Here is a 12,651-nt window from a genome sequence, read left to right as displayed (position 1 = left end):
GAGAAAAACTTTATATGTATTGTGCATGTGCGAGCCAATGTTTATTTTTAAACTAGAGGCCTGGTACACAAATTCATGCACAGGTGGGGTCCAGCCATCATGCCCTGATTGGGGCTGATAAGGGCTGGCCAGCCTGGGGGAGGGGATTCAGGAGGTTGGCTGGCTAGCCCTGCCCTCGATGGGGTGTGGGGGGCTGATTGGGGGCCAAGCCAGCCAGGGGGAGGACCTGTGGGAGGTTGGCCGGCTGGCCCCACCCCCATCAAGCTGGTTGGCTGGCTGCAGTGCGTGTTATAGTAAACAGTTGTTCTGGTCATTCCAGTCACTTGGCTTTTATATATATATATATATTAGGGGCCCGGTGCACGAAATTCGTGCACTGGGTGTGTGGGGGGGGGGGAGTGTCCCTCAGCCCAGCCTGCCCCCTCTCACATACTGGGAGCCCTCAGGCGTTGACCCCCATCACCCTCCAATAGCAAGATTGTCCCCTTGCCCAGGCCTGACGCCTCCGCCAGAGGCGTTGACCCCCATCACCCTCCAATCGCAGGATCGGCCCCTTGCCCAGGCCTGACGCCTCCGCCAGAGGTGTCAGGCTTGGACAGGGGACCCCCATCTCCCCCCGATCACTGGCTCTGGCCCCCGCCCAGGCCTGAGGCCTCTGGCCCAGGAATCATGCCTGGGCAGGGGACCCCCATCTCCCTCTGATCGCTTGCTCCACCCCCCGCCCAAGCCTGACGCCTCTGACCCAGGCTTCAGGCCTGGGCAAGGAGACCATCATATCCCCCCAATCCCTGGCTCAGCCCCCCGTCCAGGCCTGATGCCTCGGCCAGAGGAGTTGACCCTCATCACCCTCCGATCACCAATCACCAGATCGGCCCCTTGTCCAGGCCTGAGGCCTCTGGCAGAGGTGTCAGGCCTGGGCAGGGGACCCCCAGCTCCCCACGGTTGCAGGCTCCGCCCCTGCCCAGGCCTAACGCCTCTGGCCTAGGCGTCAGGCCCGGGCAGCGGGGACCCGCAGCTGTAGCGGCCCCGCGATCGTGGGCTTCGCTTTAGGCCCAGGCAAGGGACCCCTAGCTCCCGGGACTGCCAGCTTCGACCGTGCCCAGCTCCCATCGCTGGCTCCACCCCTACTTCCTGCTATCACTGGCCAGGGTGGCAAAGGCGCCTGATTCTCCGATCATGGCTGGGGGGCAGGGCAAAGGCGGCCCCAGGGCTGCCTTTGCCCTGCCCCCCAGCTCTTAGCTCCCCCCTGGGTTTCCGATCGCTGTCAGTGGCAGGGGGCTTCTTCCTGCTTTCCCTTTCACCTCCCTGCATTGTGCCTACATATGCAAATTAACCGCCATCTTGTTGGCAGTTAACTGTCAATCTTAGTTGGCAGTTAACTGCCAATCATAGTTGGCAGTTAATTTGCATATAGCCCTGATTAGCCAATGAAAAGGGTATCGTCGTACGCCAATTACCATTTTTCTCTTTTATTAGATAGGATATATATATATATATATATATATATATATATACTAGAGGCCCGGTGCACAAAAATTTGTGCACTCAGGGGGGTTCCCTCAGCCTGGCCTATGCCTTCCTGCAGTCTGGGACCCCTTGGAGGATAACCACCTGCTGGCTTAGGCCCACTCCCTGAGGGATCGGGCCCAAGCTGGCAGTCAGACCTCCCTCTGGCAGCCCAGCAGCCCTCGGGGGATGTTCACTTGCCAGCGGGGAGGAGGCCTAAGCTGCAGGCGGACATCCTTAGTGCTGCTGAGGAGGCGGGAGAGGCTCCCACCACCACCACTATACTGGCAGCCATCAGCCTGGCTTGTGGCTGAGCAGAGCTCCCACTGTGGGAGTGCACTGACCACCAGGGGGCAGCTCCTGCATTGAGCGTCTGCTCCCTGGTGGTCAGTGTGTGTCATAGTGACCAGTCATTCCCAGTCATTCTGCTGTTAGGGTCAGTTTGCATATTACCCTTTTATTATATAGGATAGAGGCCTGGTGCATGGGTGGGGGCCAGCTGGTTTGCCCTGAAGGTTGTCCCGGATCAGGGTGGGGGTCCTGCTGGGGTGCTTGGCCAGCCTGGGTGAGGGGCTGATGGGTGTTTGCAAGTTGGTCACATCCCCTTCAGGGTGGGTGTCCCCACTGGGGTGCCTGGCCAGTCTGGGTGAGGGGCTGAGGGCCGTTTTTAGGCTGGCCAAGCCCCCCAGTGATGGAAGCTCCCAGCCTTTCCTTTTTATTTTTTTTATTCTGGGATTTATTTACCTTCTATTATTGAAACTTCGTAGTTTTGAGAGGAGCTCAGAGCCAGCCAGGGCGGGCGGGTGGGAAGCCTCCTGCTCGCTCCAGCTCTGTGGCCATGGCCGGTTGAAAGCAGGTATCTGGTGTTTATTTATCTTCTATAATTGAAACTTTGTTGCTTTGAGAGGAGGTCAGAGCCGGGGCCAAGGCAAGCGGGAAGCTTGGCTTCCTCCATCATTGGGGCAAACAAGCCTCCTGCTTGCTCCAGCTCCGTGGCTGCCAGCCACCATCTTGGTTGGGTTCATTTGCATATAGTCACTCTGATTGGCTGGTGGGAGTTGGTTAAGGTGTAGCAAAGGTATGGTCAATTTGCATGTTTGTCTTTTATTAGTGTAGACTAGAGGCCCAGTGCACAAAATTCGTGCACTGGGGGGGGAGGGTTGTCCCTCAGCCCAGCCTGCACCCTCTCCAATCTGGGACATCCCTCTCATAATCCGGGACTGGTGGCTCCTAACTATTCGCCTGCCTGCCTGCCTGATTGCCCCTAACTGTTTCTGCCTGCCAGCCTGTTCACCCCCTAACCACTTCCCTGCCAGCCTGATTGACACCCAAGTGCCCTCCCCTGCAGGCCTGGTCCCCCCCAACTGCCCTCCCCTGCAGGCCTAGTCACTCCCAACTGCCCTCCCCTGCTGGCCATCTTGTGACAATGTGGGGGTGGCCATATTGTGACAACATGGGGGACAGCCATCTTGTGATGTGAGGGTGTGAGGGTCAATTTGCATATTACCTCTTTATTATATAGTCTAGATTGCCAGTGCGTATCATATGTACCGGCTGGTCGGTTTGTCGGACAGATGGTCGGTCAGTCACTTAGCCTTTTATATATATATATATATATATATATATATATATATATATATATATATACACACACACATATATATGTATATATATATATTTACATTTTAATATTAATATACTAATGAGAGGTTTCTCAGGGTTCAAAAAGCTAACTTTAGTTTTTAGATAAGTTTTTTCCAGGTAAATTGGATGTGAGGGCGATCTGGCTGCGACATCTGTCACCCCATTGATCGCCAGGGTTGATTCGGCTGATCTGGCTGGCTAGGCGGGTGTCCCCCTCCTCCCTCACCGATCCATGTGCGTCCCTCCCGAAGCTGCGCGCTCGGTCGAAGAGGACGACCTTCCCCCCCGAGGAGAGGACCGGTCTTCGGTCAAGGGTATACGAGTAGCTGCGCTCCCCTGCTAGAACCTCCAAACAAGCTCTCAAGTTTTTTCCAGGTAAATTTAGAGACTTCAATTCTAGGCCAATGACCAATTGAGGTAGAGCTAATTTAAAAAATCCAAAATACTAGGATATATACAATAAATTCTTAGCACAAATCCACCTAAAAAATAAGGATTACCAATGAGCTCGCCAATTGGCATTGGTGAAAATAATTTAAAATTTAGCAAAGGACATGGTACACTAGAATCAAGGATTGAACTGCTGGAAAGATTTGTATCTTCCATAGAGCAGTCAAGCCCCCAGTAGGTAACATTCAGCATGATCTTTACTTTGGAATGTCAAAATTAAAATTCAATAAATGAAGTACTGGAAAGTAACTTTTCAAACTTTCAAAAAATAAATGTCATTAAACCTTTCTATAACTTAAATGTTTATTTTCCACTATTTGCATAGTTTCTTAGAAACTAGACTGCTGTATTTATTCCCTTTTCTCCTAGATTAGAGCCCCAGCAAAGGTCATAAAGCAGAAAAAGGACCATGTAGAATCAGTCCACTTTGTGATATTGCTGCTTAATTGCTCTTGTTTATTTATCACTGTAGTAACTGTTTCCACAACATTCATAATTGTACAGCTTGATGAATATTCACAAAGCGAATATATATTCATGTAACTAATAGAGATAAAGAACGATCTGGATCATTACCAGAAGCCAAGCCACCAATCCTCTTCAAAGTCCAACCCCTTCAAGGATAACCACTATCCTGAGTTCTAACACCATAAATTAGTTTTGCCTGTTGTCATTTTTTTTATCATATATAAATGGAATAATACAATATGTACTCAATATCTGGCTTCTTTTGCTCAACATTATGTTTGTAAGATTCATCTATATTGTTGAATATGGTTTACTTTGATGAATCATATTTAGAGACTAATTGGGCATTCTAGACCAAGTTTAGGAGCATAACCTTGGGGACCTGCAGTTACAATTCATCATTTTACTTTTAGAGCCATTTCTATAGAAAAGGAAGAAAACTAATATTTATTGAGTACCTACTATGTTCCAGGTACATATACTTTCATTTACAACCCTTAATAATCTTATGAAGTATATATATTTGTTCTCATTTTATAAATAATTAACCTGAGATAAAGCAAGTTATCCTTGTACCCATAGATTCAAATGAAAGAGCTAAAATTTGAATCTACATCTGTTGATTCTACCACTCCATAATATTTCCCATAGTCACAGAATTTCCTTTTACCTATTTTCCTAAACCAGTGAGCTTCATTAATCCTTGAGTCTGAAGTCGAGTCTTCTCCAACAAAAAATTGAGGAAATTTCAGGAGGGCTGCATCAAAAAGGGAAATTTGATATTAATTAAGGTCTTTTACTCTAGCAAAGTTGTCAATCCAGTTTTAAAAACAGACGAATAAGAGTTTGGATTTACAAAAGTTGTGTGTGTGTGAGTGTGTGTGCACATGGGTGCATATCAAAAGTAATTAAACTGATGAAAAGCATTACCAAGCTCCAAGAAGCAAGCTGTTAACTCAAACTTTGAGGAACAAACATGTCTTTGGAGAGATTTATAAATTAAATTAATGCAATCATTCACAACCTGAGGTAGAAATATATGATCTACATGTAAGGAAATAAAGAGTCAGAACAATCATTAAAAATACTGCAATGGAGATTGAGAACTGGAAGAGTATCGATAGGCTGGCATAATATTTATTGAGCTCCCAAAGCAAGCACATTTCAGAACCAGAACATGATGTCACCAGAAAGCATTTACTACATACACACATGCCCTTCTGAGTGAAAAGGTTGCCAACCAGCAAAGTTATTCTTTTTTGAAAAACTTTGGTTTCTAAACCACTTTGCTATATTTAACACCTGTTGTCAGGTATTTGAAGTATAACATTGAACTACTGCAATAAATAGAATAGAATTTCTAAGATATGGAGCTTTTGGTGTGTTTTGGATATAAGGAAATAGGTATGTGAGCAGTAGCCATGGGAAGACCTGTTAGGCCAAAGGGAGATACCACGTAAGAAAGCATGAAGTTGGGATAGCTTGAATGAAGGGAACAGAGAAGAATTATTAGTAGATAGATGGATAGCTTCAAAATAACAGTAAACAATTGAAATTTGATTCAGAGGACATGAAAACAAGCAGGGTTCAGAACATTATTTGTCTTGATCCCTCTTCACCTTTTCAATTCAAGAAGGGAGGGAGGGAGGGAGAGAAGGAAGGAAATGTTTTTAAAACAAATTGGGATAGAAACAGCTGAAATCACATTTGCATATGGAAGCTAGGGATGACAAACTTCTCTCTGCTTGTGAATAAAGAATCCAAGGTAGACTGCTGTGACAAATGTTAATAAAAGCAAATGTTAACTCAAACATGAAGTTTTAGTCAATGTGCTCAAGGTAATTGGAAAATTTAATAGAGGATAAGGGCAAGAAGGCCTGAAAATGACCAAGGAGATATTTACCTGTATTCAAGCAAGTCAAAAGTCTATCCATTTCTTTCTTTCTAAAAAATAAAGAAAGAATATTTTCCTACTATAGAAAAGTAACACAACGAGACTCTATTTGTGCCTGAGAGCTGTGTAAAACTGCAAAATTGGGAAGTTTGTTGTTCAAGGCTCCAACATGTCATTTCAACACTATTTTTCCCCACTATAGGATCCTGTTCCTCATCCCTAGTGCACTTATATTTTTCTCTCTTCCTCTTCTACACCTACACTCAACAAAGGATTTCAATGACTGATAAGGTTTTTATATTACAGGGCCATAGAATTTGAGAGTATGTAGTAATCTCTCTGATTTTCAAGGTTGTTTTTTGTTTGAAGAGGAGAAATTAAAACCCTTGTTTCAAATAAAATTTTATAGAAGTCTAATATACAAGAAAAGGTTAAAGTGTAGCTGCTCTGGTTGAACCAGTGGTGGATGGAGGCTTAGAGCCTCACCTTCCTGAAAGTCCCTGAGTCAGTGCCACAGAATTTCCAGGGTTCTGAGGAATATAGTTTAAAAAACACTTATCCTGTTCAGAGAAAACAGATCTGGAAATGGGGGGATGATGTGTCCAAGGTCATAAAAATAATGACAATGTCAAGACTACTTACTACCCATGTCTCTTGACCCTTTGTCAAGCTTCTTTAAGGGATATACACATTTTAATAGAGGAAATCATTCTGTTTTACTTAAACATAGGAATGAATATGAAAGTATTGGCAAACTCAAGTAAGGAAGGTTATAGGAATAGGGTAGAGCATATTATCAGACTGGCTATATCAGGAGAAGGTCTAGTATTATATCATAAACTAGAGGCCCAGTGCACAAAAATTTGTGCACTCAGGGGCCATCCCTCAGCCCAGCCTGCCCCCTCTAACAGTCTGGGTGCCCTCACAGGATGTCCTACTGATGTCCCTGTGGGGAGCGGGCCTAAGCCGCAGTCTGGCCTCCCTCTGTGGAAGGCAACTGGCCGATCAGGTATATAGATACTTTCTGAAGGCAGCACAGACTCCTTCCTTATTTCTTTCCTCTGTGTTTGGAGAATAAGGGACTAAAAGGTGGACACAGAACTATGGCCAGGCCTGGGGCTCTCGTAGGCAGCAGAAAGAAGGAGAGGGCTGGGGAAAGTCTAGACACGGTTTTCTTCAATTGTCTTCCCTTCCTCTGGGCCCCTCGCTCTGTTCTTTCCTTGTCATGGTGGATGCTTGGGCCTTGGACTGACAGGAGCCCAGCAACGGTGGAGTTCAGCCCCCTCACTTCTCAGCTGAACATACTTCTCCGCCTCACACTCCAAGTGGAGCTGTTTTCAAGTGGCTAAAGTGCTGGCAATTCATGCCTCCCGGCCCTTCCCCTCGCAGGTTTCCTCCTTGGGTCAGTTGCAAACTTCACCAAGACACCAAAGCAACTCTGCCCTGGTAGTTCTACACTGGCCCCTGCCCGGGCCCGGCCGGGCACTCTTCCTTGAGGTCTCTGGGTCCACAGTCTGAGCTCAGGGAGGTCACCTAGAGCCCTTTCCCCCTGGACAGGTGGGGCAGGGGGGCTAGCTTGAAGAGCTGGAGGAAGATGGCAGAGTAAGAGTTGGTATGAACCAGTGCCTGCTTAGCCAGACTTCCTAAGCTCCCCACCGGGCCCAGGCTGGGCCCCTTCCCCACACCAGGAGGATCCCAGCTGAGGTCCCCTCCCTGCACCCAGCGATCTCCTCCCTGTTCTACCACTGGGGGAAGGGAGCAGCTCACCTGCTCTGGACCCTGCCAACAGGGCAGGCTGAGGCACAGGCAGTGCAGCCTAGGGTGCTGGTGGCTGCGAGCCTTTTCCCCTCCCTGAAGCGTGGGGTGGGGTTGCAGCAGCTCACAGCTGCCCCTGGGCACCATGCATGGAGACACCACTCTCCACTGAGCCACTGTCTGCCTAGGACCTGTGGGGGTTGGGGTGGCCTCGGGTTCCCACTGGCCCCACTGAAGCCAGACTCAGCTTGGTCGGCCACTCCCATCGCCAGAGGGCTGCGCATGCCCCACGGGCCTCATGGCCCTCATGAATCCCCGTGGTCTGGCCATCCAATCCCAGGAAGTGACCATCCTGATCGCCATGGCTCACTCCCCCATGCAGTTGGGCCTGCCCAGGAAGCATGTAGGCTGGAGCTGGCCTCTGAGGGGAAGGAGGAGGGATGCGGGGCAGGGAAGAAGTGGGGAACTTGGCGGTATAAACACAGCCCCCCTGCCCCACCTCATGCTGGCCCCTCGTGCTGCATTCCCGAACCCCTGGGTGCCCCTGCCCAGCACTGTGCTCTGGGGCCTGGGGTGGGGGTGAGGGACCTGGAGCTGCGACCTGAAGGCAGCCCTCCCTGGCTTTGAATCCCAGTGGTCAATCAGGGAGGGATTTAGGGTGCCAAATTCCACCTCTCTCTCTCTTCTTTTTTTTTAATGAAAAATTTTTTAAAAAAATTTTTGAAGGGAGACTTACTCATCCACATATACATGTGCACAACTAGCCGAACTATGTGTCAATGCAATGCCTTTTAAAAATATATCTTTACTAGAGGCCTGGTGCACGAATTCATGCACGGGTGGGGTTCCTTGGCCTGGCCAGCAATCAGGGCTGATCGGGGCCATCTTGCCCAGTCCCAATTGGGGCAGGCCGGCTGGGGGTTGGGACCACAGGAAGTTGGCTGGGCATGGGAGGTTGGCTGTGGAAGCACACTGACCACCAGGGGTCAGCTCCTGCATTAAGCATCTGCCCCCTGGTGGTCAATGCATGTCATAGCGACAGGTCATTTGGTTGACCAGTCGTAACGGTCACTTAGGCTTTTATATATAGATTGATTTCAGAGAGGAAGGAAAAGGGAGAGAGAGACAGAAACATCAATGATGAGAGACAATCATTGACCAGCTGCCTTGCACGCCCCCCACCAAGGATCGAGCCCGCAACCTGGACATATGCCCTTGATGGGAATTGAACCTGGTAACCTTCAGTCTGCCGGCCAACGCTCTATCCACTGAGTCAAACCAGCTAGGGCTGCAATGCCTTTTTAAAAAATCTAAGACAGTCTCTCTCTCTCTCTTCTCTCTCTCTCTCTCTCTCTCTCTCTCTCTCTCTCTCTCTCTCTCTCTTTCTTCCTCAGAGGGCCCCATGTCCCCAGCGGGAGGGTGGGGCTCAGGCCTCGCTCACCATTGTATTGCTGCCCGCTCTGTTGCTGCTGAGGCAGCAGTGGCGGGGGCTGCTGACCTGGCGCAGGCCCCTGGCCAGCCTCCTGCGCCTCGACCCCAAGCAGCAGCGGAGCTTCCAGCAGCCAAAGCAGCAGCAGTAGCCAGTGCACCAAGCACCTGGAGCCAGCTGGGGGGCGGCAGCGGTGGTGGCCAGAGTCCCAGCTCCCCTCTGCCACCAGCCCAGCTGGGAGCGCCAAGGCACAAAGTTCCCAGCTCCTGGCACTGGTGACCGGGGACTTCTTAGGTGCCTCCTCCTCCTCACTGCCCACGCTTCATGAATCGCAAATTTCCGTGGCGGCAGTGGCTGCAGGATGCAGAGCAGGAGACAGGGGAGCGGGCAGAGTGCAGCTTGGGATTGACAGAGGGCACCGGTGCAGAGGAGATCTCCCCGGCGGCAGGGGGAGCCGCAGCCCGCTGGGGAGATCTCCGTGCCAGTGCCCTCCGTCAAGCCTGAGCCCCAGCCACGCTCGGCCCGCTCCCGTCTCCTGCTCTGTGTCCTGCAGCCACGGCCTCTGCAGAAACTTGCAATTCATGAAGCACGGACAGCAGGGAGAGCCTAGCCTCAGCGCTCCAGGGTAGCAACCCGCCTTCCTGGCCCTGGGCTGGCTAAATCCTGGCGGGTGGGCGGGGCTCATGCTAAGGCTAGTGATGCCTCCCATCCCCTGCCCGCCCCCGGATCGCACACAGAAGTGGGCCCCCTGTCTCCGGTGGGCAGGCGAGGGCTCGGGCAGGGCGATCAGCACCGCTTGCCTTGGCCCCAGCCCCCACCCGCCTCTGGATCGCACACAGGAGTGTGCCCCCTGTCTCTGGTGGGCAGGCGAGGGCGATCAGCACCGCTTGCTTTGGCCCCAGCCCCCACCTGCCTCTGGATCGCACACGGGAGTGGGCCCCCTGTCTCCGGTGGGCAGGCAAGGGCTCCAGGGATGCGATCCGCATCGATTGCCTTAGCCCCCTGTTGGACACGGAGGCCTGGATGGCGGCTTGCGCAGTCCTACCCTGCCTTCAGTATGCAAATTAGCTGCTATCTTTGTTGGCGGTTAACCACCATCTTAGTTGGCAGTTAATTTGCATATCACCCTGATTAGCCAATGAAAAGTGTAGCGGAGGTACGGTTAATTACCCTTTTTGTCTTTTATTAGATTAGATACTGTGCTTTGAGAAAAGTAGCAGCTTTCTTAGGGATATCAGAATTCTATTTTATATAAAGTAACTTCTTACAGTAAATTTTATTAATTTGAATTTAAGCTGAGCTAAAGTTACCTTCTTCCCTATTTAATTCAGTGACTATATAAAATAATCTAGGAACTGACCATTAATGAAAATAAATGATACAAATGTTGAGGATGTGAAAAGGGGATATATGGTTTATTTAAGAGACAAAGTGCTTTTATAATTTTAGCACACAAATTTATTAATACTTAGGTAGATAGTGCTAATTAAAAAACCATAGGATTGTTAGATGAGAAAGGAACTTTAGTAATTATCCAGTCTAGTTTAATTTAACAGGTGAAGAATATAAAGCGTAGAAAAGTTAAATAAGTTGTTATTGCCTAAAGTCAACCAGAAGTTAGTGAAATAGTTGAAACTAGAATTCCATTCTGTCTCTTGCCACTGAATTAGGCTTTTTTAAAAAGTTAGTCCAATCAATTTGTTAAATCAGGTCCTGATCTCTACCTGAAAACACTGCTAGCAAATGTTCTTTATTACTATATTTACTTGAAAACAATAAGTGTAGCCCTGAACTGTGTTCTCAGTGGTTAGAGCGCCAGTCTCGGGTTCAATTCCCAGTCAAGGGCACATACCTAGTTTGCAGGTTCAATCCCTAGCCCATTGGGATGCATGCGGGAAGCAACCAATCAATGTGTCTCTCTCACACATATATTTCCCTCTCTCTTTCCCTTTCCCTCTCTCTCTCTCTAAAAATCAATGGAAAAAAAAATATCCTCAGTGAGAATTAACACACACACACATACAAAGGGAAACAATAAGGGTATAAAGTATTCTTTAATCTAAGTAGGTTTTAATGAGTGGGGTTTGACTGTTATGTCACAATTACATGAGCTATGAAGCACTTGTAAGTCTAATGATGAAAATTTTCTTTTAAAGAACAGCTACTCAATCATTTAAATAAATTGAGTGACTATTATGTGTCAAATACTATCTGAGGTTTCAGAGAATCAAGGAGCTCTTACAATCTAGTAACTATCAAAGTTTACTCAGTTTCCTTTTTTATTTTTTAACATTTTCATTGAATTTACTTGGGTGACATTGTTTAATAAAATTATATAGGTTTCAGGTATACCATTTTATAATACACCATCTGTATATTGTACTGTGTATTCACCACCCCATGTCAAGTCTCCTTCCATCACCATTTATCCTCGCCTATACCCTCTTCTATCTCCCCTCATGCCCCTTTCCCTTGGGTAATCACCATACCATTGTCTGTGTCTATGAGATTTTTTAATCCCTTCACCTTTTTCACCAAGCCCCCTAACCCACTACTCTTCTAACAGCTGTCAGTCTGTTCTCTGTATACATGAGTGTTTATATTTTATTTGTTTCTTTTGTTCATTTAACTTTTTATTGTAGAACGTTTCAAAGATGTTTATATGTTAACAGGTAAGTGAATCCCCATGTATCCATCACTCAGCTTCAATAATTATGAACTCATAATCAATCAATTCAATGATACCCTCCATCAACTCCTTCCCCTACCATATTATTCAGAAGCAAATTCCAGATATCACATCATTTCATCCATAAATATTTTAAGATGTGTCTAAAAAAGACAAGGATTCTTTTAAGAAACATAACCACACTACCATTATGTTCCTTAAAATTAATAAGTTCTTAATATCATCAAGTGTTTAGTCAATAATCAAATTTTCAATGATCTCAGTATATTTTTTGTGATTTGAGTTCCCTACTCATGGATTCATAGAGTCTGTACCAGTAAAGAGGCAAAACTTATATATGCTTGGATAAATTTGTACTATGATAAAAAGTTGTCATCAATCCAATATTATCTCAGTCACAGATATTTCTCAAACAATTTAGCTGAAAAAATATATTGTCTCCAGGTACAAATATATAAAGAAAAAGTGAAGTAGAGATACACAAAAAGTGGAGTTTTGTATGAGTAGAGAATGTAGACATGGGAATATTTCTCTGAAAGGTATCACTAATCAAAGCCTTAAATAGAGTTTTCTTTCAAATCATTAGGAGGAAGTGAATTTTGTAAACGAAAAATATTGGTGACCCAATTTTTCCACAAAGTGTTAAGTTTTTGATATCTTATGCCATAGAAACTATGAGCAGAAAGATATGTGAATACTGAGCTGAGCTGATACAGAATCAGAATCAACAAGCCAACCAGGTTATATGTTTCTGTGGGAAACTAAGGGATATGTCTATATATAAGTTTCCTGTAAAGAAAGAAGAAAACAGATGCA

General features: G+C 47.1%; 1 protein-coding gene across 1 annotated transcript in view; it reads right to left on the bottom strand.

Annotated features, from left to right (window-relative positions):
- Positions 1-12,651, bottom strand: part of TEX11 (testis expressed 11) — a 422,533-nt gene that overhangs the window by 99,618 nt on the left and 310,264 nt on the right. The window contains exons 20-21 of the mRNA XM_059678680.1: positions 5,972-6,012; positions 4,739-4,825 (exon numbers count right to left, since the gene is read on the bottom strand). Coding sequence (XP_059534663.1) covers positions 4,739-4,825; positions 5,972-6,012 — 128 coding nt within the window. The remainder of the gene's footprint in view (positions 1-4,738; positions 4,826-5,971; positions 6,013-12,651) is intronic.

The sequence above is a fragment of the Myotis daubentonii genome, chromosome X (assembly GCF_963259705.1).
Source record: "Myotis daubentonii chromosome X, mMyoDau2.1, whole genome shotgun sequence".
NCBI lineage: Eukaryota > Metazoa > Chordata > Mammalia > Chiroptera > Vespertilionidae > Myotis > Myotis daubentonii.
The sequence above is the reverse complement of the archived record's forward strand: the minus strand, read 5'-3'. Positions and strand labels throughout refer to the sequence as shown.